General features: G+C 45.9%; 1 protein-coding gene and 1 long non-coding RNA gene across 2 annotated transcripts in view; one reads left to right on the forward strand and one right to left on the reverse strand.

The window, feature by feature from the left end:
• The window catches only part of LOC135108044 (COUP transcription factor 2-like), an 88,890-nt gene that overhangs the window by 38,636 nt on the left and 22,617 nt on the right, over positions 1-27,637 (forward strand). The window contains exons 3-4 of the mRNA XM_064018626.1: positions 2,049-2,108; positions 24,423-24,453. Coding sequence (XP_063874696.1) covers positions 2,049-2,108; positions 24,423-24,453 — 91 coding nt within the window. The remainder of the gene's footprint in view (positions 1-2,048; positions 2,109-24,422; positions 24,454-27,637) is intronic.
• Positions 2,355-27,637, reverse strand: part of LOC135108045 (uncharacterized) — a 49,065-nt gene continuing 23,782 nt past the window's right edge. The window contains exon 3 of the long non-coding RNA XR_010272119.1: positions 2,355-3,760. This is a non-coding gene — a long non-coding RNA (uncharacterized LOC135108045). The remainder of the gene's footprint in view (positions 3,761-27,637) is intronic.

Raw genomic sequence — 27,637 nt, forward strand, 5'->3', positions numbered from 1 at the left:
CATTCTTTCTTTTTCTTATTCTTGTTCTTGTTCTTTTACTTCTTCTTTCCTCCTCCTCTTTCTTCTAGTTCTTGTTCTTCCTCTTGTTCTTCCTTTTGTTCTTTCTCTTGTTCTTTCGCTTCCTTTTCCTCTTCTCCTCCTCCCCCTCCTTCTCCTCCTCCTCTCGGGTGAAGTAACGAGAGGGGAGATAAAAACGTATTTGAATACATAGAAAGCGTGTACTGTGAAGCATTCATTATAGTTATCTGTGGTGTTTGCTGCCTGCAATATTTGTTTTCCTTGCATTAATTATACTCACTATATTCAAAAACACTCTCTGCCTTGTGTTTACCGTTCTCACCACCACCACCACCACCACCACAGCCGCTGACGGTATATCATCCACACCAAAACTACTATCACCACCACTACCACTATCATCACCACCACACCACCACCACAAACACACCCACCATCATGAATAGCCACCACCACCACCACCACCACCACCATCATCATCAGCATCAGCAACAACAATATCAATGTCAGCATGATTATAAACATCAGAACAACAAAAACAGTAGAAGTATAATTATCGTCACCATCACCACCACCACCACCACCACCAACAACAACAACAACAACAACAAAGCAAGCACTCTCCTTGCAGCACAACACCGCACAGTCTCCATCATCCATCACAAGCATTCACAACAATAACATTCTTCTCTACCACACACTCTTCACTATCTATTTAGAGACTCCAGCAGACTTCAGAACAGGAGGAGGTGACTGCAGCAGCATAGAGACGGGGAGGAGGAGGAGGAGGAGGAGGAGGAGGAGGAGGAGGAGGAAGAGTGAAGGATAAGGTTTTAGTGTGTGTGTGTGTGTGTGTGTGTGTGTGTGTGTGTGTGTGTTTGTATACGTACATAAGCACACTATATGCGGAATATGTAACCTTCAACCAAGATTTATCCTCATGACATCAATATTTATTCGTGTACATTGTGAATAAATGCATTTACATAAGTATGCATGAGTCAATTAATCTGATGTGCTTTTAATATACACATGATGACCTGATAAAAAGGAAAAAGAAACATAAAATACAGCATTCATATAGCATTTAGCCGGCCATGACATAATAGAGTTATTGTAGCAAGTCTCGGTTTCAGCAAAGCAATATTTTCCCGCTGGGGACAATAAGCGCCCCACTCTTCTCGGGGTAAGATTGCACAAGGACACAATGAAATTCACATCGGCGCGTCGTATTCCCTGCCAAAATATAGTTGTTATCACAAGACGATATTATGCAAACAGTTTACTTGTCTTCTCACCAAATTAGAATGCTCTTCTCTCCTCGATATGAACTGTGTGCTTTGTAAACAACTACAATCGTGAACTCAGACCTTTCCAACATTATCCATGAACAATGTCTTCATGGGGAAGCTTGTTATTCTATTGATGAGAAGGAGTGTTGAAGGACAGAGGATAGGAGACGCTATGTTACGCCAGGGAGGCCGAGGATGTGTTTGGCCATTGTGTGGACTGCTGGAGACTGGGCGACGGCTAGACACACACACGCACGCACACACACACACACACACACACACACACACACACACACACACACTCACACTAGGGAGCAAGGAAAGAAGCAGAAAAGTAGGGAAAAGAGAATGGAAGGGAATGGTGAGGGTGATGAATACACACACACACACACACACACACACACACACACACACACACACACACACACACACACACACACAACAAAGAGGAAGGAAGAAGTCAACAAAGTAAGGGAAGGAGAAGGGAAGGGCAAGGGTGATGAGGGGGTAGTCAAGGAGGGTTGGGTAAGGGGGTGAGGGGTGATGGGGGGTGAGGGAGGCGGTGAGTGGCATCATCGGGGAGGCATCTCGTGGCCGCCGTCACTGCACATTAATCACGTTTAGATAACCATCGTGCATCGTCTATCACTTATTTGCATCAGTGTCCCTGTCACACACTGTCCTCACACCTGTTACGCGGCAATGAGGTAATGTTCATTTTGTTTTGTCTCTTTGCAGGTTAGTGTTGACGAGGAGGCTCCCTGGTGCCCTGCCGCGCGCCTTGCCCTCCCTGGCTGCGTGAGTGTGTCTGTTCTCTGCTTGGTCTTCATCAGTTTTACAATTTTTTGAGGGGTTTGAGATATGTTATGGAAAACGTGACGACAGAAGATACGTGGGCCTGCTGTACGCCTGGCCCTCTTTGTCTGTCTGTGTGTGTGTCTTGCGTGAGTGTTGTCTTTTTCGGCGCTTCGTCCTGAATTCTTTTGCTGGTTTTTAGTGATTTTTTTTCGGGATATCACTTCATTTCCATACTTTTGTGAGTGGTTTACGCAAAGTATCGCTTCATTATCACACAGTATCTAAGTTGTTTTTTGCCCAGAATATCATCTCATATAATTTTTATTTCTTCTGAGCAATTTACGTAGAATATCACCGAAATCGTGACGCCAGAAAGGAAACGAAAGGGAACACACCACTGTTCACAACTAACGACACAGTATTAGCGAGTAAGACTTCGGGGGCAGTAGTAGCTAGGTAAAGACTCCTTCCAACGTCACAAACTAAAAAAAAAAAAAAAAATCTTACCTAACAGAAATGACGTAAGGAAGTGACGAGTCGGGTGTGAGAAAGGCCAGTGGGTAGTTACATCGCGTGTGGTTTTCTTGCCGGTCGTTAATTTAGTACGGTTTTCCTTGATGGGATTGGAGGCGCAGGCAAAATGGCAGTCATTGTGTTCCCAGCGGTGAGAGGGAGGCGGCGGCGGCCCGTGTTTAGTTAGCATAACGCCCTGACGGCTAGAGAGAGAGAGAGACAGAGAGAGAGAGAGAGAGAGAGAGAGAGAGAGAGAGAGAGAGAGAGAGAGAGAGAGAGAGAGAGAGAGAGACGCGTCGATGGTGTCATAACCCTTTCATTTGAGGGTCACATAAGGCCTACGTAGGGTTAGAGAGAGAGAGAGAGAGAGAGAGAGAGAGAGAGAGAGAGAGAGAGAGAGAGAGAGAGAGAGAGAGAGACTACTACCCCTTTTTTATATTTGTCACCGTCAAACGTGGCTGCTCCCACCGTCTCGCCGCCAGTATAAACACACACACACACACACACACACACATCAAAAGCATCACAGACACAGGCGGCATAATGTACATATTTTTTACCTTTTCTTTTCGCGTCACCTGCGTCCTTTCAGTACACCTCACTTAAGTACCTCTCGCTGCTTCTACCTGTGCTTACAATTACTCACATACGGCCCTCGCTAAACTACGGACAAGTCTTGTGGAAAAGAAACACAAAATCTACGGCTTATGTTGTTGTTTCTTGAAGCAGAACACAAACTTCCGAGATAAAATTATATACAAACACCAGACGTGAATGTAAAGGGATTGGCTGGTACAGTAAACGCACATCAGCTTCTCTTCCCGCCTCATGTAAAATTAGGCGAGCAAAACATGCCGAGGGAATAATGCAAGGAGAAAAACTGTGGCGATGTCGATCCGTTCAGAGCTCAAGTCCAATAGATGTAAAGTTCAGTTGTCTAAAAGATAGGGTAGTTATCCACTGGTGTTTCAATCGTTCGTCGCTGCTCGGCACGGGTGACGTAAATAATAAAGAAGCCCTCATCAGGCATGCAGTCAGTCATCCACCCCGGGAACTGTCACCCTCCCTTATTAGCCGCCGTCTGATTGGTGCTTGTCCGCTGCCGTTTCGATCTCTCGTCGCCATCTGGTGCGGATGACCTTGAAAAACGAACATTCAATCAGTTATGCAGTCAATCATTCTGTCTCCGCGCTCCAAGTCCACCCGCCTTTTACTTTTTTTTATTATTTCATTGCTAGTGTGTGGAGAAAGAGTTTTGTTTGTGAAGGAAGGCAGTACAACGCGCTGGAGCAAAGGATGTGAGAGAATAGTGTTATACTAAATTACCACATCAGGACACGTGTTTTGAAGCGGTTTGGACTCTTAAAGGGCTATTTTCACAAAGCAGAGATGGTTTGTCGGGTTTCCATGGTTGTTTTTTTCCTTTGCGAATACAGAAAGAGAGGCAGACCGGGACAACGAGACAAGCAGAGGCAGAGAGAGAGAGACAGACACACATAGACAGACAGAAGAGTTAAAACAGAGATAGACGAATAAAGAGCAAAGTGAAAAAAACCTAGGAAATGAGACAAAAAAAATAGAAGACAGACAAAGAGACAAACACAAAACAGACAGAGGAAAGAGTTAAAAAGCACAACGACGAATAAAAATCAAGGCAAAGAGAAAAGACGAGACTGAAAAGAGAGGGAGGGCGTCGCTCATAGCTAGGCCTGCACTGTTCTCTCTCCCCCGGGTCACGCGGGACCAATAAGGCGAGGGCCACACTGCCGCCAACACCGCACTCGATACAATGATCTAATTTAAATCTTATCAAAACCATCCCGTGGCAAAGACGCGTTCACGAGGGTGTGTCAGGGAGCAGGGAGAGGCAGGGGAGGGCAGGGGAGAGGCAGGGGTGGGGAGGCTTGTGAGGGGGAGAGGGTCAGAGGGGAAAAAGGATGGGGAATTGGGTGGGAGAGAGGGAGTGGTGAGTTGATAAAGGGAGGGAGAATGAAGTGGGTGGGAAACGAATTTCATAGACAGACAGACACAGAGACAACAGACAGGCAGGCAGAAAGACAGACAGACGCAGACAAAAAGACAGATATATCCATAGAAACAGGCAGAGAATTAAATATGAGCAAGTAAAAAGAGGTCTAAACTATCAGAGAGAGAGAGAGAGAGAGAGAGAGAGAGAGAGAGAGAGAGAGAGAGTTGACGATTTACATAAAAATAAATAAACCTTGAAATTAATTCAGCATCATTGCCACTCGCAAAAAACACTAATTAATGCTATGGCCGCGCTATGAAATATACATTCAAAAATGCATATTTTAAGTTATTACCGGTATTATCGACGCTTGAGAGAGAGAGAGAGAGAGAGAGAGAGAGAGAGAGAGAGAGAGAGAGAGACGCTGCGGGGATGGAAAGCACGTGCTGTCATCGCGAAAAGACAAAGAAAACAAAATCTCCCAGCAACAGAACGAACAACGACGAGAGAAAAGACGAAGCAACAGGATGAAGAAGAACACGGCGCTAGAGAAACAGAGAAAGGATGTACAAGTTTACTAAGCCTTAAACAAATAAAAACGCTCTTTTTTCATATATTGAACTCTACTTTCTTTATTATCATTATTAATAGAACACTTTGTTCTCTTTTTTTTTTTTTCATTACATCGTGTTCTCTTTTCTGCTCGGAATCACGCTTGAGTATGACCGCCCGTGCTGACTGCTGGCTGCTGATGCGGGAATGAAGGCAGCAAGTGGGAGAGAGCGGGTCCCTAAGGGTACTCCGTCGACTTGAGAATTTACAATGCAAATGCCGGCGCGTTTGGAGTAAAGGAGAATAAGGCTGGGAGTGACTGGGTTACTCTGCGCTGAGATATACTGCGTGGAGGTGAGCAGCGCCGCCCCTCCAGCTGGATCGGGGCGCCGGTGTGTGATCTGGATGATATGGGGCCCCTGGTAGGCTGGCTGAAAGTGTGTTTATTACTACGTGTGTTTATTTGTGTGTGTGTGTGTGTGTGTGTGTGTCGTTTTCTGGTGTTATGTTGAGGAAATAATGTTGAATATTTAAATCAACTCTCTCTCTCTCTCTCTCTCTCTCTCTCTCTCTCTCTCTCTCTCTCTCTCAGATTGGATCAGGAGGTGTTTGAATAGTGAGACAAATAACTCCCTGCATCTCGGCCCTGCGCGGCGAACCAGTGGATCGGGTTTTCATTTTAATACCGAAGAAGATCATAACATTTGAATCCGAATAGGCGACGGGGATCGAAGGCAGGGGGGAAGCTGTGTGAAGCTGCGTGAAGCTGTGTGAGGCTGTGTGAAGCCCTATATAAAGCGGCTGGTTCATGGCGTCGTTCCAGGGACAACAAATGGCGGAGGAACACTTATTTTCTGCTTCATCGTTCAAACATTTTACTCGCTTTGTGTTCAAGGGAGAAGCGAGCTCTTGGTTCTAATGGCGCAGGACCAAGCCACCAGCCTACCCCACCCGCCGCCCCACCCACGGCCCCGCGCCCTCCGCCTCTCTAGTGCTAAGCAGGGAGGTGGTGGTGCAGTGGTCTACTGGTTATATTCCTGGCAAACTCGAGGACCTGGGATCGAGTCCTGTTGGAACCTGGCTTTTTCTTTTTTTTTTTTTTTTTTTTTCAAGCCGAGCGAACGAAGAGTAATATTCACTCAGCTTTCACGTTTTAATTCTTATTCACTTTTTTTCTTCTTTGCGAATATATCTATTATGTTCATATCCTCTTTTCTTCTTTCTGATTTCTCTTGCATATTCCTTTTCTCTTTTCTCTTCTGTCTTCTTTTCCCTCTCTTCTTCCTCCTAGTCCTCCTCCTCCTCCTCCTCCTCCTCCTCCTCCTCCTCATTCTCCTCCTCGTGGCCTCAATTACCCCTGCCTCTTTGATCTCTCCTCCGAGCAGGGGGCGAGAGGTGGAACAAAAATAAGGTTTGTACAGGATCGGGTGGCCGCGAGTACCGGACCTTCGCAGACTTGAAGGCACGCTGATCGATGACTCGGAAAACCTCAGTTCGGATCCCCGCCATGTAGCTCCGACCGAGACTCACCGAGGCCCGTATTTTGAAACGCTTTGCTCTCTCATCCCGACTATTTTCGAAGGCTACAGAGATGATTAGCCGGGTTCTTATGAGTGTTTCTCCTGTTAAGAATGCAGAGGTCTTGTTAATCTGCCACTAGAACCACAGAAACATCTTTAAGAACTAGTATGCCTTTAACTAGAGCCTTTTGATTGTGGTAGTGTGGTTTTAGAATGTGGACTCAGACGCGCTGCAAGGTAAACAAGGGCCGAGCAGCGATGACGTGGGGGCTGACGAGGGTGGTGCTGGCGATGCGATGGGATGAGAAAGGATGATATAATTAGAATGAATGTATTTTTATGGATCTTAGGTGTGTTTTCTTAAAGATTTCTACGTCTCATCTCGATTCCTTTCAAGTGAATAGCTATACTGGAAGTTAATGAGATTTCAAAGGTCGGGTACGTGATGGTTTTGCGATGATTCTGTAATATGCGGATTTCTAAGAGGGTTTTCTGGCCAAGGGCAACAAAAATTGTAAAAAAAAAAAAAAAAAAAAAAAAGGCCCACTGAAGGTACAAGTCCATAACGGAAAGTTAAAAAACAAGTCCAAATTACAGTGTGAAGTGTCTAGAAACTGCACTGCTAATGGAAATAAAACATCCGTGGAAACCAAACTTTTTGCTGTGACATCTGAAGAAAAAAGTTGCAATCAGAGTAAAAAAAAAACAATAAAATAACCATAGATACAAAATTTTAAGTAAGTCTCTCTCTCTCTCTCTCTCTCTCTCTCTCTCTCTCTCTCTCTCTCTCTCTCTCTCTCTCTCTCTCTCATCAGGTAAAAACAGGATCGCGATGAAATATTTGGCGGTCATGAAATTGGTCCCTTAACGTGGCGCACCATCCCTTCCCTTACTTCTTACTACACTCTTCTGTCCTTTGTTGAAACCTTACTGTGATTCTCCTGATTCCTTAAGTATTTCACACTCCACTTCCTAAGAGTGTGAATTTATATATTTTTTTCCTCTCTCTCTTCCTCTCTCTCCGTTCTTGGGGTGCATAGATGGGTAGGGCGAGTGGGAGGGGGTGAGGTTTTCATTCTCCTCAGTGCCCTGCGTGTCTGATAAGGGATTTCAGGGTTGTCTCCTATAACCCAGATTTACTTATTTCCTCTCCCCTTTTTTCCCGTATTTCCTTTTCTTCTTCCATTCTTTGTTTCCTTCTTTCACTCTATTCTTCGTCCAATTTTCCGTTCATGTCTTTATTTGCCTTCCTTTCTTTGCCATTGGTGGTGATGGTGGTAGTATTAGTAGTAGTAGTAGTAGTAGTAGTAGTAGTAGTAGTAGTAGTAGTAGTAGTAGTAATATAGTAGTAGTAGTAGTAGTAGTAGTAGTAGTAATATAGTAGTAGTAGTAGTAGTAGTAATAGTAGTAGTAGTAGTAGTAGTAATATAGTAGTAGTAGTAGTAGTAGTAGTAGCAGTAACAGTAGTAGAAGTAGTAGTAACAGAAGGAGGAAGAGGAGGAGGAGGAGGAGGAGGAGTTTTTGTGTTAGTAGTAGTAGTAGCAGTAGTAGTAGTAGTAGTAGTAGTAGTAGTAGTAGTAGCTGCAACAGCAGCAGCAGTAGTAGTAGCAGCAGCAGCAGCAGCAGCAGCAGCAGCAGCAGCAGCAGTAGTAGTAGTAGTAATGATGATGGTTATGCTGATGATGACAATGGTGGTAGTGGAAGTAGTAGTGCTACCAGTAGTGGTAGTGGTGGCGGTGGCGGTGGCGGTGGTGGTGTAGCAGTGGTGATTCTCAATTAGCTTCGGCAGGTAATACGTCTCGCCAGGTGATAGATATTAATTAAGGAGAGGTAATCCCCTAATCTTCCTGCCACCGGGTCTTCCTCGCTCACCTGCTATCTCCTCTCCCTCTCTCCTTGCTCTTCTCTTCCATTCCCTCATTCCTTCTCTCTCTCTTTCCATCCTCTTCACCTCTTCCCTCCTTATTTTCGGTTCCTATTCTCGTCATTTTCACCTTCTTCACATCTACTTTTCTTTTCCCTTTTCTCTTCCTTTTCTTTCAATTCTTCCCTCCCTCCCTCCCTCCCTCCCTCCCTCCCTCCCTCCCTCCCTCTCTCCCTCCCTCCTGCCGCGGTATCCAGGTCCGAGTCTCTCTAATTCACGCGCTGCTAGTCAGGCTCTCGTCCACTTTACGAGGTGGTGTTACGGTTTTAAAATTCATCCCAAGTTCCCTTTCCTTGCGTTGACCAATCCACGCCACGCCGTCACGCCTGCCCTACTGCACGCCCTCCCTGTACTCCCTCGCTCTCCACGCCCACCCTATATGACTCGCTCGCTACGCTCTCTGCAGCACGCCCTTTGCATCCCACACCCATCTCTTGCATGTCTAAGTCACATCACATCAGCTATAATTTGCAATCAAACACACCTCACCGCATCACATCCACCTTACTGCACTTTATTCCCGCTTGTCCACCTCACCCTTGGCCCACTTCTCTAAATACCAGCCGGGCACTCTTCCCTTCCCAGACTCCCTTCCCTCCAGCCTCGCCGCCAGGTAGAGACACTCAGCTACCCTCAATACCCCGGCCTCTCAATACCTGGTGGCGTGGTGGCGTGGTGGGTAGGGAGGTTAGGCAAGAAGGGGAGGGTAGAGTCGGACACAGCGCTCATTAAGTCATTAGTTCGGCGACAAACCCCAAAGTTTCACGCTCTTGTCGCACCGTTACATGGACGTCGCGCGGCCGCCATACACGTAACGCGACAGGTGAGACACACAGAGGGGCGTAACAAAGCAATTAGAGGGACGGAACCAGCCGGGCCGCCGCGGAGAGGAGGACGGTTTCATCTTGATAAACATTCACGTCGCCCCGCTGACGGTCACCATGAAAAGGGATTCCGTGGCGGGGTTTTCTTGTAGCCCGACGCTGATGGGCTAATTTAGCAGTCCCCGCTGTACGGCTCAACGGATCCCGCGGAGATACCTCGCTCCGGCAGCCCAGAGTGGAGCACAGAGGGAGGAGGCGGGAACAGTGGGGGAGAGAGGAGCGCATCAACTTAGGAATATGAGAGTGGATAGAGAGGCAGGATGGGAGGGAAATGATAGATGAGAGATACTACTAATGACAGGAATAGAAGAGGATATACAAAAGTAGGATGGGAAATGATACTACAGAGGAGGACATGGACAGGAAGAGAGAACACAGAGACAGGACAGAAAGGAAAACTATTCTAATGAAGAGGACAGGAACAGAGCAACGAAGCAGAGCAGGAAGAGGGGAAAAAATGGAACAGGAGTTAAAAATGAGAGTTATGGGGACTGGTATAGGAATAAAATCAGGAGGTGGAAGGGACAGAAAACGAGAACAAGGATAGAAAGAAGGATGAAGGGGAGGACAAAGAGGACTCAGAACAAGGGCAGACACAGGAGCAACGACAGAGGCAAGCGGGACAGCAGCAGGGAAGGGGTGACAGCAACAGGGGAAGGGGTGACAGGGACATGGGGGAGGGGGTGCAGGGTCAGGGTTGGGCGGTGCTTGTTCACGGTGATAGCCACGTATTGTCCAACAAACCACCGCCTTTACTGACCCGTCCTACCCCGCCGCTACCCATTAACGCATTTCCTCCCGGTGCCTTCCTCCCCTACTCCATTCTCCCCTTTATCCCTCCCTCCCTCCCTCCCTCACTCTCTTCCCTTATTCATCTTACCCTTCCATGTTTTCTTGTTTTCTTTTTTTTTCTCTCTTTCCCTTCCAATCTACTTTCTCATCCCTCCTTCAGTCATTTACTTTTTTTCTTATTCGTCTTCTCTTTACCCTTCCATCTTTCCATCTTTCTCCTTTCTCGCTGTTCCCTCGTTTTCGTTTTGTTAGTCTTCGTAAAGAAAAAGTATATTAAGATTACTGCTGGATGGTTTAATTAATGGTGCATTTGTCCGTATTATTATTATTATTATTATTATTATTATTATTTCATGGTGAGGTTGTGTTATGGTGGTCGCCTTAGCCCTTCCGTCTTGGCACTCAACCAAATGTCCTCAATCCCATCCTTTCTCTCTCTCTCTCTCTCTCTCTCTCTCTCTCTCTCTCTCTCTCTCTCTCTCTCTCTCTCTCTCTCTCTCTCTCTCTCTCTCTCTCTCTCTCACACACACACACACACACACACTAAGACATGCAACAGTCACTCCTCCCATCCACTCTTCTCCCAGTCACCTCCCAAGTCATCTCCTCTTTACACTCTCCAATCAGCCTGCTCCTTTCACCCTCACTCCCACCTTCCAATCACTCCCTCACTCCCTCCCTGCCTTCCCTTCCTCCCAGAGCTCATCATCACAAACTTCTCTCGATATATATTCACCGCCAACTTTCCCTCAAGGTCCCTCCCTCCACCCTCCCCCAACAAGAAGGCGCCTTGAGACCACCAACCCAATTTTCATCGGTTCCTCGGCTCCCCACGACAAGAGAGGTCACACAACTAATTTTCATTTGGCACCTCCACGCAATCAGTTCCTTTTCGAATTACCAACTTGACGATAACTTCGGGTTCTCTCGGAGGAAAAGTTGTAATGACGTGTGACAGGCCGCGGGAGAGGTAATTTGCGCTTCAAGAGGGTGATGGTGCGCCGTGTAGAGGGAAGGAAAGGAAGGGAAGGAAGGGAAGGAAGGGAGGGAGGGTGTGGGAGAGGGGCTGGGTTCTAGTAGGGGGTGAGTGAGAAAGAAAGAAAGAGACAAGAGACGAAAGGGAGGTTGGAACATTACTTTTCTCTCTCTCTCTCTCTCTCTCTCTCTCTCTCTCTCTCTCTCTCTCTCTCTCTCTCTCTCTCTCTCTCTCTCGTTTTTGTCTCCCGTCTCCTCCTTCTTCTTCTTCCTACAGGTGTTTGATCTTGCTGATGTTGTTGTTGATGTTAATAAGCTTCTGGTTACTGGTTGATGATATTGATTGATGTACAGCTGTGTGTGTGTGTGTGTGTGTGTGTGTGTGTAGTGTTGTGTTGTGTGGTGTATTCATTCTTGTCCGCTTTACCGTGCACGCAAACCTCTCTCTCTCTCTCTCTCTCTCTCTCTCTCTCTCTCTCTCTCTCTCTCTCTCTCTCTCTCTCTCTCCCGGGGCTACTGAAGGGCAGGAGTCTATTGTTCCGGTGTCTGGCGTCTCGTTCACCGTCAGGAGAGTTCAGGCCGCCCCCTCTCTCCCTCTCCCTCTCCTTCTCTCCCGCTGACATTTGGGAGGGAAATATCAAGCAACATTTCCACCGCATACACACACACACACACACACACACACACACACATACACGTTTACAATAGTGTGTGTGTGTGTGTGTGTGTGTGTGTTAGTTTTTTTTATTTCATTTAATCATTTACTTATAGTTCTTGTTCTTGTTGTTATTTTTTTAGTAAGTCAAAAGTAGAGATGAAGAAAAAAAACTAAGATGAGGAACAAAGCTGAATAGGATGACAGAGAAGAGGAAAGGAACAGAGATGAACTAAAGGATGAGGGGGAGAGAGAAGCGAGTAGGAGTAGGCACGTAGAGGATGAGGATACAGGTGAGGTGAGCAAATTCGTGAGAGGGAAAAACAGAAAAGGAACTTAGGTGAATAAAACAGAGATGAGAGAAAAAGGTAGTAATATATAGACGAAGAAGGGTGAGGGAACAGGTATAAAAACGAATAAAAGAGTGGGGGGAAAGGAGATAATATAAGGATGAATAGGGTGAGGAGAAAAGGAAGCAAGGTAAGGGTGAATAAAGTGAGGAAAAAAGGAGATAATAAAAAATAATAAAATAAAATAATAAAAATAAAAAATAAAAAAATAATAATAATAAAAAGGAGCATAATAAGCGTGATTAGTGAGAAAGGGAGCAAGGGAAAAATAGAGTGAGGGGAATAGGAATAGAGTAAAAGGTGAACAGAGTGAGGGAGAAAGGGAGTAAGGGTTGAATAGGGTGAAGGTGCAGGTGATCAGGGTGACGGCGGCGTGAAAAGCGAGCCAATAGCACGTCAAGGGAGAGAAAGAGGAAGAAGGTGCCAGGAAGGTCAGGCCGCGAGGGGAGGCTCCCTGCACTGATTGGGTAACCTTTGCCAGCTTCCACGCTTGGCCATCTTCCTCCTCCTCCTCCTCCTCCTCCTCCTCCTCCTACAGAGCTCTCCTCAGTTCATTCCTTTTATTTCTTCCTTTTTTCACTGCTGTTGTTTTCCTTTTTTTTTCTCATTCTTCTTATTTTTTTTTCTCCGCTTATTCTTTTTTTTTATTTTTTTATCTTTGTTTTCTCTTCACTGTTGATCTATTCTTGTTTTTTTCTATTCCTTCTCTTTCTCCTCCTCCTCTTCCTCCTCCTCCTCCTCGTTCTCCTTCTCCTTTCCCTCCTCCTCCTCTTCCTCTCAGTCCTCTCCGCCGTTCATTCTTCTTGTTTCTTCATCATTTTCACAGCTGTTCTTGTTTCCTGACGTTTTTTTTTTTTCTTCCTTCCTTTCATTTGTATCATTTTCGTCGTCACGTTCCGTCTTTTTCCGTTATTTAAATCTCTATTCATTTTCTATTTTCTTACTTGGTTTGTGCATCTTCGTATTTTACTTAATTATTTTCTCTCATATCCTCTCATGTTCTTTAAGTTTTATCGCCTTCACACTTGTCTCTTTATTCACTATTATATATATATTTTTTTTGTACTCTTGTCTTATTATTTTTTCATTTATTCTTTTCTTCTTCAGCGCCTCTTCAGTAGCGACATGTCTTCTGTTAATCTCTCTCTCTCTTCTATTAATCTCTCTCTCTCTCTCTCTCTCTCTCTCTCTCTCTCTCTCTCTCTCTCTCTCTCTCTCTCTCTAACACCTTCCATTTCTTCAATTTTTATTACATCCTATTATCACCTCCCACCATTACCTTCCTCCTCACTCTTCTCTGCTCTCTCCCGTCCTTACGCTCCCGTCAGGAACCCTTCACCTCCCCTCCAGACACTCAGCCCTTCGTCAGGACACCGCCAAGCCTCGTGAGCTCCTTTAAAGGATTGTAGAGGAGATCCTACACTCCCTCAAGGACACTCTGCGCATCCCACACCTCTTTTTTTATCTTTTTTTTTTTTTGTCTATTCTTTTTTTTTCAGTCTCCCTCTTCGCCCACAGTCAGAAGTCATTCATTCACTTTTTTCGTGTTTGTTTTCTTTCGTTTATCTACTCATTTCTTTATCTTCTATCCTCGTTTCTCCCTTCAGATTCCTTATTTTGTCTCGTCTTTCATTCTCTCTTCGCTCTTTTCTATTTTTTTCTCCTTTATCGTCATTATTGTTATTATCTTCATCATCACCATCGTTATTATTCATCATTGTCACCATCTTTTCCTTTCTTTTATACTTTTCATTATTTTTCTTCGTCTTTCATTTACTTTTGCTCTTTTCTTCCTTCTTTTCTTCTACGTACATCCTTTTCACCATATTCCTCATATTTCTATTTTTTTTTCATCTTCATCTTTGTGTGTGTGTGTGTGTGTGTGTGTATGTGTGTGTGTGTGTGTGTGTGTGTGTGTGTGCCCAATCAGCTTGCTTTTTGGCGGTATGAATTTTATGACCTTTTAAAATAAATGAGGGAGGAGGATGATGGGGAATAAGAGGCGAGGGGAGGGTAGAGAGAGAGGGAGAGAGGTGGTTAAGGGGTGAGGGTGGCGGAGTAGTAGGTGGTGTAGGAAAAGAAAGGGAAGGGGAGGGGAAAGAAGGAAGAAGAGGAGTGTGGGAAAACAAGAGAAAAGGGGGGAGAGGATAAGGAAGGAAGGTATGGAGGAGGGGAAAGAACAAAGAGGAGACACGTAGGGAAACAAGAAGTAAGGGGCAGAATAAAGAAGACGTGGAGGTGGAAAGGGAAGGAAAGAAGGGTGTAGAGAAACTATAGGAAAGAGAAAGATGATAAGGAACGTGGGTGTGAGGAGAGGAAGGAGGGGGAAAAAAAGGAGGACGTAGGGAAACAAAAGGAAAAGGGGAAGGGTAAGGAGGGTGTGGAGGTGGAGAGAGAGGGGAAGAAGGGTGTAGAGAAACAAGAGGAAATGGGAAGAGGATAAGGAAAGTACGGATGAGGGGAATAAAGAAAGAGGATGATGTAAGAAAACAAGATGAAAAGGGGAGGGGAGAAGAAGGAGAGTTAGAAGGTAGAGAAGGAACCAGGCAAGTCAGAAACAGGGCTACAGTCTACAGAGGGGTCACGAAGCCCCACGAAACCTCACAAAGATTCACTCACGCGTTCTCTGTCCTCGTTCATCCTTCTCTCATTTCAGCGTCAGTGTTATTGATTCAAATGGCACAGACTTAAAAGTAGAAACATATTGAGGTAAAAAGGTCTGATGATTGTGGATATATGAGACGCTAGTATGTTCTCAAATACTAGTCAGTTTTCTTTCATCTATGACCATTATACTTTCCTTCCTTCCCTCCTTCCTTGCTTCCACGATACTTAGCGGGAGAAAGAGAGAGAGAGAAAAAATCACGACCTTAAAAAAAAAGCATCTTAAAAAAACTATTTCTTTATTTTTCTTTTTTTCTTTTTCTTTTTTCTGAGGGGTGTTGAGATTAATACAATGAATCACGCTTTCACTTAAGGTTCTTGTTGCGCCCTTGGAAGGTATGGAAATTGAGGGGTCACGGGAGGGGGACATGGAAAGGGAGAGGGAGGGAAGGGCGTTACCTCCCCTCACTTCTCCCCTTACTTATCCTCCTGTGTTTCCTCCCTTTATTGTCCTTCTTGTCCCCTCCTTTCGTTTTCTTTAACTATTTACATTTTTTTTATTTCTTGCTTTGACTTTTATTCGTTTTCTCAGTTTTCCTTTGTTATTTTTTGTTCTTTACTTTTTCTTCTTCTCAGTTTTCCTTTGTTATTTTTTGTTCTTTACTTTTTCTTCTATCTCTTCCTATCTCACTTTTGGCATTGCCTTGTTTCCTTCTCTTCCTTTTTTTTTTTTTTTCTATGGAAGCTACATCCTCTACTGATTTTTCTTATTTTGCTTTCCTCTCATTTTCCTTATACCCGTTTTCTATTCTTACCCATTCCCTTTTTCAGATTATAGTTTCTTTCCTTCTTTACTCCTTTCTTCCTTTCAATCCCTGTCTCACTTTCCGTCTTTTCCCCGTCCTCCCTCGCCATGCCACCGCCCTTGCTCCCTCTGTCTTCGCGACCCGCCCTTCCTCCCCCCTTCCCCTCGCGCCCTCACCATTAAGTCGCCATAAATGTTGAACAATGCCGCGGCCGGATCGGACATTTCTTTCAAATCCAGTTTAAATTGCGCGATCGCCGTCCCCTCCCGCGTAATGGCCGTGTCACTTGCCTCCCGATCACTCGCTGCCGATAAAAACAGAAAAAGAAAACATCGATTTCTCCTCTCTCTCTCTCTCTCTCTCTCTCTCTCTCTCTCTCTCTCTCTCTCTCTCTCTCTCTCTCTTGCTCTTCACCCAGTGTTCGATTTGCTGTGAGTTTTTGTTCTTGTTTTGAGTTCAGTCGTAAATTTGTGTTTCTTTTGAATTTTGGGGGGTTATAATGGTGATTTTTTTTACATTTGTTTGTTTATTCATAGATTTGTACGGGATATTTTGTCTACTTTTTTTCACTTTTCTTTTTTCACCATACTTTAATTTTTTTTTTTTTTTTGGTATATTTATTTATCTACCGATCTACTTATTCTATTACATCTACATTTTTTTTCATCTCGGCAACAACATGAACACACCAATAAATATACGGGATTTTTTTTTTTTTTTTTTTGGCAGCAAACAAACGGTCCGGAAACCTGGCTGGTCGGAAATGACGTCACGGGTGATTAGTTCGCAGCGCGGCCACCACCCCTCCGCGGCGCGCGACTCGATACCAGACGACCACCTTGATTTATGGCGCGGGTTTTGTCGGCGTCAGGATCATCCCGTAGGACGCGAGGCTCAGGGCAGGAGGGAAAATAGCGGGGTGGAGGATAACAGGAGGGAAGTGAGAGGGTCCAGGGAGCAGGGGAGGGAAAGAGAGGGTCAGGGAAAGATGGAAGGAAGGGGAAGGAAGGAATTGAAGACAGCTGACAGAGGTTTTGGGTTTAAGATTGAGAGAAGCGATAAGGGAGGTTTTGACAAGAAGCGGCAGAGTGTAGCGATAGGAGGGGTGAATACTGAGATGCAATGAGGATATCAGTATTCGTATTAAGATTGAATACTCACAATACCAGTGCCAATGATTCCCTTTGTTCATAGAAAAATAAATAAATATAGAATAAATTGATTAACAGATAGATAAAATATAGGCACATATAAACTATAACATTAAACTATAAACTATAACATTTACTAAAGACAAAAACAAAGAAAAAAGTACTCTGGTTCGTAATCTTAAACGTTTTCTTCTCTCGTGTTGTTTTCAAATGCCACAAAAGTGATTAATCGAGTTCTCAGGATTTTTTTCTTCCACTGATGATGACGAATCGCTGTTGATCACTAGATTCATGAAAACATCCTTGTAAACCACACTAGCTTCCACTGCACTAGAACTTGCTGAAATTAAAGATCAGAGGATTTGAGGATTTGATAATACGAAAGAAGGGAAAAAAAAATATGGACCTTATTCAAAAACGTGTAAGGGTGGTTGTTCCTTGTATGTCGCAAGTGTTTTATTATTTTTTTTTATGATCTAACTGTTTTTTTTTTTTTCTTGAGTGTAAATGAAAATAACAACATTCGACATGAGTAACTAAAGATGAAGAAAGACATCACTCACTGAGACACCCAACAATTACCCGAGCTTAGAGTGTAAATGAAAATAGCGAAATTTGACATAAGTAATCAAAGACGGAGAAAGAGATTATTCATTGAGATAACCAGCAATTACTCGACAATTACCAGTCCTTAGGCATCTCACTTGTCTCATCTTAACTCATCTCCACACCAAGCGAATCTAATCCCACTCAATCTTCACACTTTTTTTTTCTTTTTTTTTTTTGTTCGTGTGTTTTACTTCCAAGGGGAAAAAATAATGTCAGATAAAAGAAAGACGATCTGATTCCACCCATTTTGATACTTTTTTTTTCTCTCTTTATTTTCGTGTGTTTTACTTACTAGAGAAAAATGTTGATGTAAAAAAAAATAATACAAAAAATAAAGCTAGTCCGTTGTTGTAGTCAATGTTGTTGTTGGGTTTGTTGTTCGCAGCGTGTCTCCTCCATCTTGCCTCCATCTCATTCATTTCCATTTAGATTTGCATAATTGCTTCCTTGAGTCTATCTTTCGACATTCGTTTTTATGCTGACTTGTGTTGAATCTCTCTCTCTCTCTCTCTCTCTCTCTCTCTCTCTCTCTCTCTCTCTCTCTCTCTCTCTCTCTCTCTCTCTCTCTCTCTCTCTCTCTCTCTCACTTGAAAGGCGAAGTGGCAGAGACGACCTGACCCTCTGACACTGTTCTCCCATTCTTCCCTTGCTCTTCTTCCCTTATTAAACAATTAAACATCTTCCCTAATTTGAGGACACATTTGAAAGATTTCAGAAGTTTTCCCGGGACATCTCAGAACACACAGGATAATATTAAGAAACACTTCCGCGCCACACTTCCACACCATTGAAAAGACTATATAGTTGAAGTTACACGGGTTTTTAAGGATGTTTTTTTTATGGTTCTAGTGACAGATTCACAAGATTTATGCATTATCAACAAGAGAAATAGTCTCGAGAACCCGTCTAATCGTCTGTGGCATTTGAAAATAGTCGTGGTGAGTGAGAGAGCAAAGCGTTTCAGAATACAGGCCATGCTACCTTGCCTCGGCCAGCTGGACCCAATGAGGACAATCCGTGACAACCGTAACTAATCGCAGTCCCCCTCGGCAGCCTGTCGCCGCCCGCCGCCAGTTGCCAACAGGCCTTGTCCTTCCCTCACCACAAGACCTACACGTATATTAAAGGCAAGGGAGTGACACTGGCTGGAGGGGATCGAAAACTTATTATTGCAGGGTGTTTTTTTTTTCTACTATACAGATAGAAAATCGGAAAAATAAGAGAAAACGTATGAATTTTCGTTTTTTTATCCATTAAAGAAACTTATCTTTTTTTTCTATTATACAGATGAAAACTCGAAAAAAAACATATGATGAAAGAAAAACGTATGCATTTTCGTTTTCATCTCTAAGAAAAAAGGAAAATAAAGGAGTACATGATATTACCACGCTTGTTTTCTATCGCTAAAAAATAAAAAAAAAAAAAAAATGGAATAATTTTTTGTCACATAAACCCCATTGAAACCTTCCTCTATGCAGACTCTCAAGTGAAAATAAACAGCAACAAACTCAGCCAGATCAGCGGGCGATGACTTCTGTTGTAGCTGCTTGAGTGTTTGGCTCCTTGACTGCTCAGTACTCTAACTAGCCGACTGTTTAGTTAATAAATAGAGTAGCTGGCGGACTGTCGACTTAACAAGCTGCCTTAATGCATGACTGAATATGTAGATGAACAATTAAGTGGATGACTGGTTGCATTAATGGTTGAATGATTGATAAGTCAACTAGATGGCAGGTAAAGTAGCTGACAAATTAACTAGGTGACTACAGGTGACTAGCAGATAGGTTAGTTACGTTCAGACTGGTCGGTGGCTGGCTGACTGGTTAATAGTGGTAGGAATGACTGATATGTTTACTAGTAGCCTTGGTATGAGAGCAGAGTCGGAGAGGAAGAGAAGGAGAGACCTAGGCGAAGAAATTAACGAATAGGTAGGCTTAAGAACGGTAGTAATAGGTCAGGAGAGGGTGAGGGTGAGCCTAGGGCATGAGATGGGGAATAGGTGGCCAGGAAGAAGATAGGGTGAGGAGGGAGGAGGAGGAGGAGGAGGAGGAGGAGGGAGATGAGGGGTGGAGAGGGCGTGGAGGAACGGGATAGGTTTGGGGGAAGGCGTGGGTAATAGGAGGGCCGTCATGTTCTTAAAGCCTCTCTCTCTCTCTCTCTCTCTCTCTCTCTCTCTCTCTCTCTCTCTCTCTCTCTCTCTCTCTCTCTCTCTCTCTTTCCATCACAGACCCTCCTTCACCACCACGGCCACATCTGAGCACCTCCTTCACCCCTCTACATCTCATCACCTCTCTCCATATTTCAGGCCCTTCTTCACCTCTATTTTACCTCCCGTGACCTCCTCCTCTCGCCTCCCAAACACATCCAACCCCAAGCCTCACCCCTTCACCCCTCACCCTCCTTCCCTCCTCTTCCCATTCCCAGCCCTTCTCGTCGTCCTCGTCCCCCTTACCCCTCCTCTGTATCAGAAAATAATACTCGTAAATGTTAAGAAGGATTTAGAAATGTAAATGTCAGAACGAAGCGGCAGCCGACGAGCTTCGCTGAGTTAGTGGAACTTAATTTAAAAGTGAATATCTTCCCCGCCCGCCTCCTCCTCCTCCTCCTCCTCCTCCTCCTCCTCCTCCTCCTACCCGCCCGCCGCCCGCTCCAAGAAGCAACACACGAACACACTAAGTCGGTTAACTTTTAAAACTTGGAACAGATCTACATGATTTATTAATTTCTAAATAAAGAGACTCGAGTTTGTTCAGGACGGAGGGAGAAAGAAAGAGAGAGAGAGAACGAAAGAGAGGAGGGATGTGAAAGATAAAGGGAAGGAAGGAGGGAGGTTAAGAAAGGTGTGTGAGGAGTGAGATTGAAAAAAAATAATGATAGGAAGAAAAGAGGAGGAGGAGGAGGAGGAGGAGGAGGAGGAGGAGTGGAGGGTGATATTAATGGTGTTAGGTCAGTTCATCCCCACCACCTCACATTGAACTAAATTTATGTGATGTTAAGCTACAAGAGGTGTGTGTGTGTGTGTGTGTGTGTGTGTGTGTGTGTGTGTGTGTGTGTGTGTGTGCATCTGTCTGTGTGTATACTGTCAACCACTAAACCATCACCATCTCCAGAACTCTTCACTATACGACAACACACACACACACACACACACACACACACACACACACACACACACACACACACGCGCGCGCACACACACACACACACACACACACTCGCTCATCACAGCAAATACCACACTCGTCTTTAACCGCAGATAACCGGCCTCGCTCCCTGCTTATCCGGAGGCGGGGCAGAAGGGGAGGGGAGGAGGGAAGGAGGGGGAGAAGATGCCGGCTGGGGAGAACTAATCCAAAACGACATTATCGCACGCTGGGGCCCTTAACTTTTGTTCTGGTGCCGCGAAGTGAAGTGAGGGAAGGAGGGAGGGAACGAGCGAAGGAGGGAGGCAGTGGGAGGATGCGTGGGGAAAAGATGCAAAGGTCCGTGGTGTTGGTGGTGGTGAAGGTGGTGGTGGTGGTGCAGAGAGAGAGAGAGAGAGAGAGAGAGAGAGAGAGAGAGAGAGAGAGAGAGAGAGAGAGAGAGAGAGAGGAGAGGAGGGGGGGAGTTATTTATTATGCTGAAGAGAAAAATACGTGTAAGATATTAAAGAAAAAAATGTTATAGTAGATCGTTTTTTTTTTTTTTGTCATAATGGAACTAAGGTGAAACTCACTCTCTCTCTCTCTCTCTCTCTCTCTCTCTCTCTCTCTCTCTCTCTCTCTCTCTCTCTCTCTCTCTCTCTCTCACACACACACACACACATACATATCGATCGACAAGTTTCTTCTTCAGCACCTCACAAAGATTCAAGCACCGGGAAACCCACTAAGCACCATAGCATCTGCCGCAGGAGGTAGGAGAAGAAGAAGAAGAAGAAAAGGAAGAAGAAGAAGAAGGTGACAAAAGGAACAATAACTAAAACTAAACTTGATTATGAATACCCTCTAAAGTGCACTTGACGAAGACCTCAAAAAGGAGAGGGACTGGGAAGATCGTAAGACAGAAAACTTCTCCAAAAATTCAAGAACAAGCGAAGGTATTATGAAGAAGTGAAGTGCCGCAGCGGATGGCTAGCAGGAGAAGCGTGAAGGTCCCAGCTGTAAAGAGGAGGAAAGGGTAGATACTATACTCGTAATAAAAAAAATAAAAATAAAAAACTCTCCCAATCGTCTGTTTTCTATCATAATGACGGCTTGGGTCGGAGAGAAGGATCAAGAAACCTGCATAACTTAATTGCCTAATCTGAATGGAACGGTTTTTCATTTAGTTTCTTTGGTGGTCGGTAATCAAACGTCTTTTTCTTTTTCTCGACAAGTTCTTAATAAATAAATGAAAAATGCGTATATCTGAATATAAATCAATGCATAGGCGTCAACGTTGTCTTGAGAGAGAAGGCTTAAAATCCATAGATAATGCATCCAAATAAAGAAGAAAAGAATATTAATATGTGTAGAATGTACGAAACTTTTTTTTTTTCGGGAGCGTCTCTTAAGAAATCCAGTTTGTTTGTTATTGAGACAGTAAAGTAGTGAAGTGGCCAGGAACACGCACACACACACACACACACACACACACACACACACACACACACAAGGCAGTACCCATAACACATCCCTCGCTACGGTTCCCTAAATGCATATTAATGAGGCTCACGTCCTTGAGCGGCACTAAGTAAACAAGAGGCGCGGCGTGTGAGCAGGAGTGGTTTCCGTATCCTGGTGATTCCCCCTTCAAGAGGCCGACCAGCCCCTCGCGGCGTCTCGGCCCTGGCGGGGTGGACGCGGCGGTGCAACAGGAGCAGAGGCGGGGCAAGAGTAAGAGAGTTGAGACAGGCTCGTAGCCTCGCTGGAGCACACTGCCTCTGCCTTACACCCGTATTCTGAAACATTTCTGCGCCGCAACTCCACTGATTCGAAAAGGTTCTAGTTAAAATCACAATTTTTCAAAGTTATTTTTATGGTTCTAGTGACAGATTGACTAGATTTCTATATTGTTGACAGCAGAAACACTCTTGAGAGCCCAGCTGATCATCCCTGTGGCCTTCAAATATAGTCGTGGTGAGCGAGCAAAACGTCTCTGACTCCGTGCCTTAAGCGTTCACTTTGCAGGGCTTCCCGGGGGCAGCGCTAAGCCCTTCTCAACTGCGCATTGGACGGTGCCGGTTGACCTCTCGCACGGCGGGTGACTGCGGCAGGCTTCTCGGCCACGCTCGCTGCCCGCACGCCGCTGACTGGGCGGAAGATGAGTGCACACGCTGGCTTTTTGTCTCCCGTGTATGTCAATACCGATATTCTAATAAGTTACCATTGTGTGATTTTCCTTAACTTTTCGACTTTGACGCTAAACACTTCGCTCGCTGTAGTTCCGGAGAGTAGCGGTGGGGCCGCTCGCGGACGAACACGCCTGAGACGCGTCCCCTCCCTCTCGGTGACCGGCGCCGCGCCAGGAGATAAGACGCCCTCTTTATGGACCTATCAGAAGATAAGGCTGACAAAAAAACGTGGCCACACATAAAAAGGGATTCTAAGATTTGCATTTTTACACCATCATCATAGGCTGGGGCTCTCAAAGTCTTAGGGAGGCCAGAGGGCACGGTGCTATGGCGAGGCGTCTCCTCCCACCTCCTGTGTCATCCCACGTCACTTGTCACGCCGCTGCGCGATACACTAATGTACTTCCCGTGTAGTATTTCCAAAGTGTCACCTGCGGCGATACTCTGTGACCCATTGTCGTGACACTTTCATAAACTCTTGTCTCTCTGCCGCAGCCACGCCCTCAAATAAGACCAGACACTTAAAATGCACCCAAAACTCAGCCAGACACATCAACATCTTAAACCCTCAGTAGTTTTTTAAAAAATCTAGAAAACTGCCCATGAATCTTAACGCTCTCCATCCACAACCCAACAACCTACGTAACACATCTTGAGCACGCCCTACGCGGCTCCCCGGCGGCCACCAGATCAAGGATGGTGGCGGCGCGCGGGTCTCCGGCGTCTGGTTACCCCAACATAAGTCAGGCATCTTAAGACCTCCCTTGTTTACACTAATTGCCGATTATGTTTCTCTTCATGGACGGGTTGTGATGTATGTCTCGCTTGATGGGTGGGCGCCAGCAGCTCCGGGGTGTGGAGGTGAGGGTCGCTGAGGTCTGAGAAGAAGCGCGGAGGGCGGGGAAGAAGGGCTATTGAGAGAAGGAACGGATGCCTTAAATAAAAAGACTAAATACTGTGATTCATGGCATTCAGTGTCTTAAACTCAGCCGAAACGTGATGATTTAGAGGTTCTTCATATTACACATCCTTTTTTTTATATCCGAGGAGGGAGGGAAGGGTTGAAAAAGTGGCGGTGGGAAGGGCTGAGAGTGTGACCTGTGTAGGGGTATCAGTGGCGACGCACTCAACGCAAGGGTCAGCACAAGAACGGACGGGGCAGCGGCGGGTCCTCGAGGCTGATGAATGAGCGGGTTCGTGGCCCTTCAGATCAATGTTTGTTGTCTTGATAACTTGCGTCTGGCATGGGTGAGAGATGCCCGTGTTCGTGTGTGTTGTTTTTTTCTTTTGTATATGTTTTCGTACTGGATCGTCTGGCTGTGGACGTGCTCTCTAATGTGTGTGTACGTGTTGTTTTGTGCTGTGTGTGCTGTGTGTGTGTTGTGTTGTGTGGTATGTGCGTGTGTGTGTCTATGTGTGTGTGGTATTTTTGGCCTGTGAGTGTTTGCGTCGCGTGTACAGTGAGTGTGGTTGCGTGTGCCTCGCCTCGCTGTGTGTGTAGTCTTTGTCTAGAAGGTACGTACTAGTGTTACGCTCCACTATTTTTAGCTGTTAGCCGCTCGTTATGACTCAGGGCAAGGCCAGTAATGATGATGACGACGATGGTGATGATTAGGAGGCTGCTAATAATAATAATAATAATAATAATAATAATAATAATAATAATAATAACTAATACTCTCTTTATCTTCCACAGGTAAGCACCAGAGCAGGTTGGGTCGAGTTTCGTGAGTACTTCTGTTGCAGATTCTCATTTCAGGTTTCTCCGAACAAAAATATCTACAAATTATTAAACAATATTGTACAAAACCAGATGAGTCTTTAGTGAGTACATCTGCTGCTGTTCATCAAGGTCCCTCAGCACAGAAGATGACAAATTATCAACCGATATCACAAAACCGTAACCAAAAAAAAAAAGACGTGTTTTCTGTGTATCTCTGCTGTAGCTTCTCATTCAAGACCCTCAGTAGAAAATATTATAAAATATTACCCGATATTACACACTCGTACAAAAATAGATGAGTTTAGTGAGCCTGCTACATCTTCTAAGTTCCTCGGAGAAGTCTTTACAAATTATCAACTGATATTACACAGGGTTAGCGAAAGTAGGTGCTTGCTGATCTTGTCACGTTTAATGCGTCAGTTCTGCTTCACATCTCTAAGGCGGTGTGAAGGGACAGTGGTGGTAGTGGAGGTGACGGAGTGCTTTCCCCGTCCCCTCGTGTCTCCTGCTTCTCCATACTGACCTCGCTGTTGTGGCGCCAAGTTATCAATGAGCCAATCAATCGTGTTCGCTGTACTTACTCTGATTGGATCCAGGCAGCAGGAATTAGTCGTCTCCTCTCAGCACGTTAGGGATGGAGGTTGTTGTTTGTATTTTGTCTAAGTTTTTTTTTTTTTTAGCAAAGAAAAAGAAGGAAGGGGGCAAAATCTAAGAGACTAAGGCAAGCGAAGGTGAAAGTTATAAGGGTGGTGTGTACAATTCGTTGTGGGTTATAGTAGTTCTTTATATTTTGTTATCATAGCTTCTCCCTCCCTCCCTCCCTCCGTCCTTCCCTCCCTCCCCCTCTCCCTCCCTCCTTCCCTCCTTTTTTATACCTCTTTATACAAGACAGAGCAATATTCCTCCCTCTTCGTTCACCGCCTGATGGGAACCTCCTCCTCCTCCTCCTCCTCCTCCTCCTCCTCCTCGAGCGGGAGTCACTCACTCAGACGATAGTGTTTTGTTTACTCCATCTGAGGCAACACAAAGTGGCCTCTTGGGGCGCGCCGTCAGTCTTCCGCGTGGAGGGACGAGTCGGGGCAGGGCGTGGAGGGGCGGGGCGGGGCGGGGCAGCCATTCTTGCCGCCGGTAAAGACCACGACGCCCTTATTAATTGTTGAGCAAGAGTGATCACGTGCGATGTAGGCGTTTTTGTTCCTTCATTGTCCTTGTGTGTGTGTGTGTGTGTGTGTGTGTGTGTGTGTGTGTGTGTGTGTGTGTGTGTGTGTGTGTGTGTGTGTAATTTAGCCATAAATTTAGCCATGGTAGGTCCACTTGAAGTCTCCTCTCCACTTCCTTAGCCACATCAATGCTCTCAGTCTGGCCATTCCTACAATCTTTACTCTAGCTATCCTCCTTCTCCTCCTCCTCCTCCTTCAGGGACACTCAGATGCTCCCCGCCGGCACCTCACACTTAGGAATTCAGCTCTTCAGTCTCTCCCTCCTTTTTTTTTCCTTCTAAGACTGTCCGAGTGACCCTCAAGCACTGGCCAGCCACACAGGAGCCACTTAGCACCCTCCCCTGCTCCCCTTGCCCCGCCCACCTCTCTCCCCGACACCCCACTCACTGCATCGGAAGATTAGTAAATTCTTGGCAGGCCCGCACGCGCGCATCCATAAATCACGGGTAGAGGAGAGTAATATATTTGTCTCTAACAATATTGAGTCGCGTCTGTCCCTCGCTTTCCTCTCAGGGGTCGTGTTTCCTTCTTCTTCGTGGTCTGAGGAGGAGGAGGAATAAGAGGAGGAGGAGGAGGAGGAGGAGGAGGAGGAGGAGGAGGAGGAGGAGGAGGAGAAGTAAGAGGAGGAGGTAGTTCAAAACGATGAATAATTAATCTTGAGAATAAATCGTCACTTATGTGTCTTGAAGGTGACGGCGTAGCTTTAGCATTGCTGGTCTTCGTGACGCTCCGCCTTGTGGCTTTTGCTCGGTTGTTGCTGTTGCCGCTTCCATTGCTCCTCCTCCTCCTCCTCCTCCTCCTCCTCCTCCTCCTCCTCCTCCTCGTTGGACCCGTCACTCCTCGTCGGTGTTCGCGGTGATGGATGCCTATCCCCACGGGCGTTTCACCAGGCGCCCCAAGTGCCCGTTGAGGAGTATCTTGTGACGGCCATCAGAGGGGCGTTATAAGGTCGCGGGAGAGGAATGCCGCGGGGTAAACACTGGCCGAGGAACAACAGGGGCGCCCCACCTCGCCTTATCTGTGACATGTGCTCGGGCTGTTGATAACGCCCGAACATCATCGCCGGCTCGGGTGGCGCCCCTGAACGGTTCCTCTCACTATATTTAGCTTACCGTTTATTTACCCACTTCTGGAATTTTGTAAATGAATCACGCTCGGCGGCGCGGCCAACAAGGACGCTACTCAGCCGCTAATTGGCCGCGGGGCTGAGGGCGCGCCGGCCGTGTTGTTGTGAAAGGGTTATCGCGGCGGGCCGGCGCGAGGTGACACATGGCGGAGGTAAAGCGACACCGTGACCCCCGCGCCCCGCCTCGTGACCCCTCCGGTGCCTGGGAGGGGGTCAGGTCGCCAGGGTCGACGGGCGGAATGCAGGGGTGTTTGTGGCGTTAATAACTCTTGCGGGAGTGCGTGATAGGCGCCTTTTGATACTCCCACCATTAAACACCAAGTAAACATTTCTTTGGTTTGTTTGTCTTGACGATAAGAGGTTCACATCCCGCTTATCAAAACACTGGAGGTCCCGGCCAGCGGCATCGGATGACCTCCTCTCCGCCGCGTCCCTTCTGCCGCAGACCAAGGCGTCTCCACGCTCCGCCCCGCCAACCTTTCCCTTCCTTGCTGTGTCACTAGATTACGTCCACATTAACGACGGACCAATTGACGTCAAGCCAAAGTCTTAATGCGTTTTTAAGCTCGCCAAAATTAATTACAGCTATTCGCGATGAGTTGCAGAGTTGCAAATGGAGGAGGCGGACGTTGCGGCGCGGCGGGGGCGGCGTGTTGACCGTCTCGCCGCCGCACCCAGCTACTCCTCCGCCGCCTGTTTACACTATGCAGCAGCTTCCGCCGCGGCCGCCGCCTCCAGCCAGCGTGCCAGAGCTGCTCTCCACGGCGAGCCCTCCCGGAGTTGCTTCAAGGGGTCCAGGGTTTGGTCCCGGTACACGGGTGCCGGCTTTGATCTTCCACAAG

This window comes from Scylla paramamosain, chromosome 16, assembly GCF_035594125.1.
Source record: "Scylla paramamosain isolate STU-SP2022 chromosome 16, ASM3559412v1, whole genome shotgun sequence".
In the NCBI taxonomy this organism is placed as follows: Eukaryota; Metazoa; Arthropoda; class Malacostraca; order Decapoda; family Portunidae; genus Scylla; species Scylla paramamosain.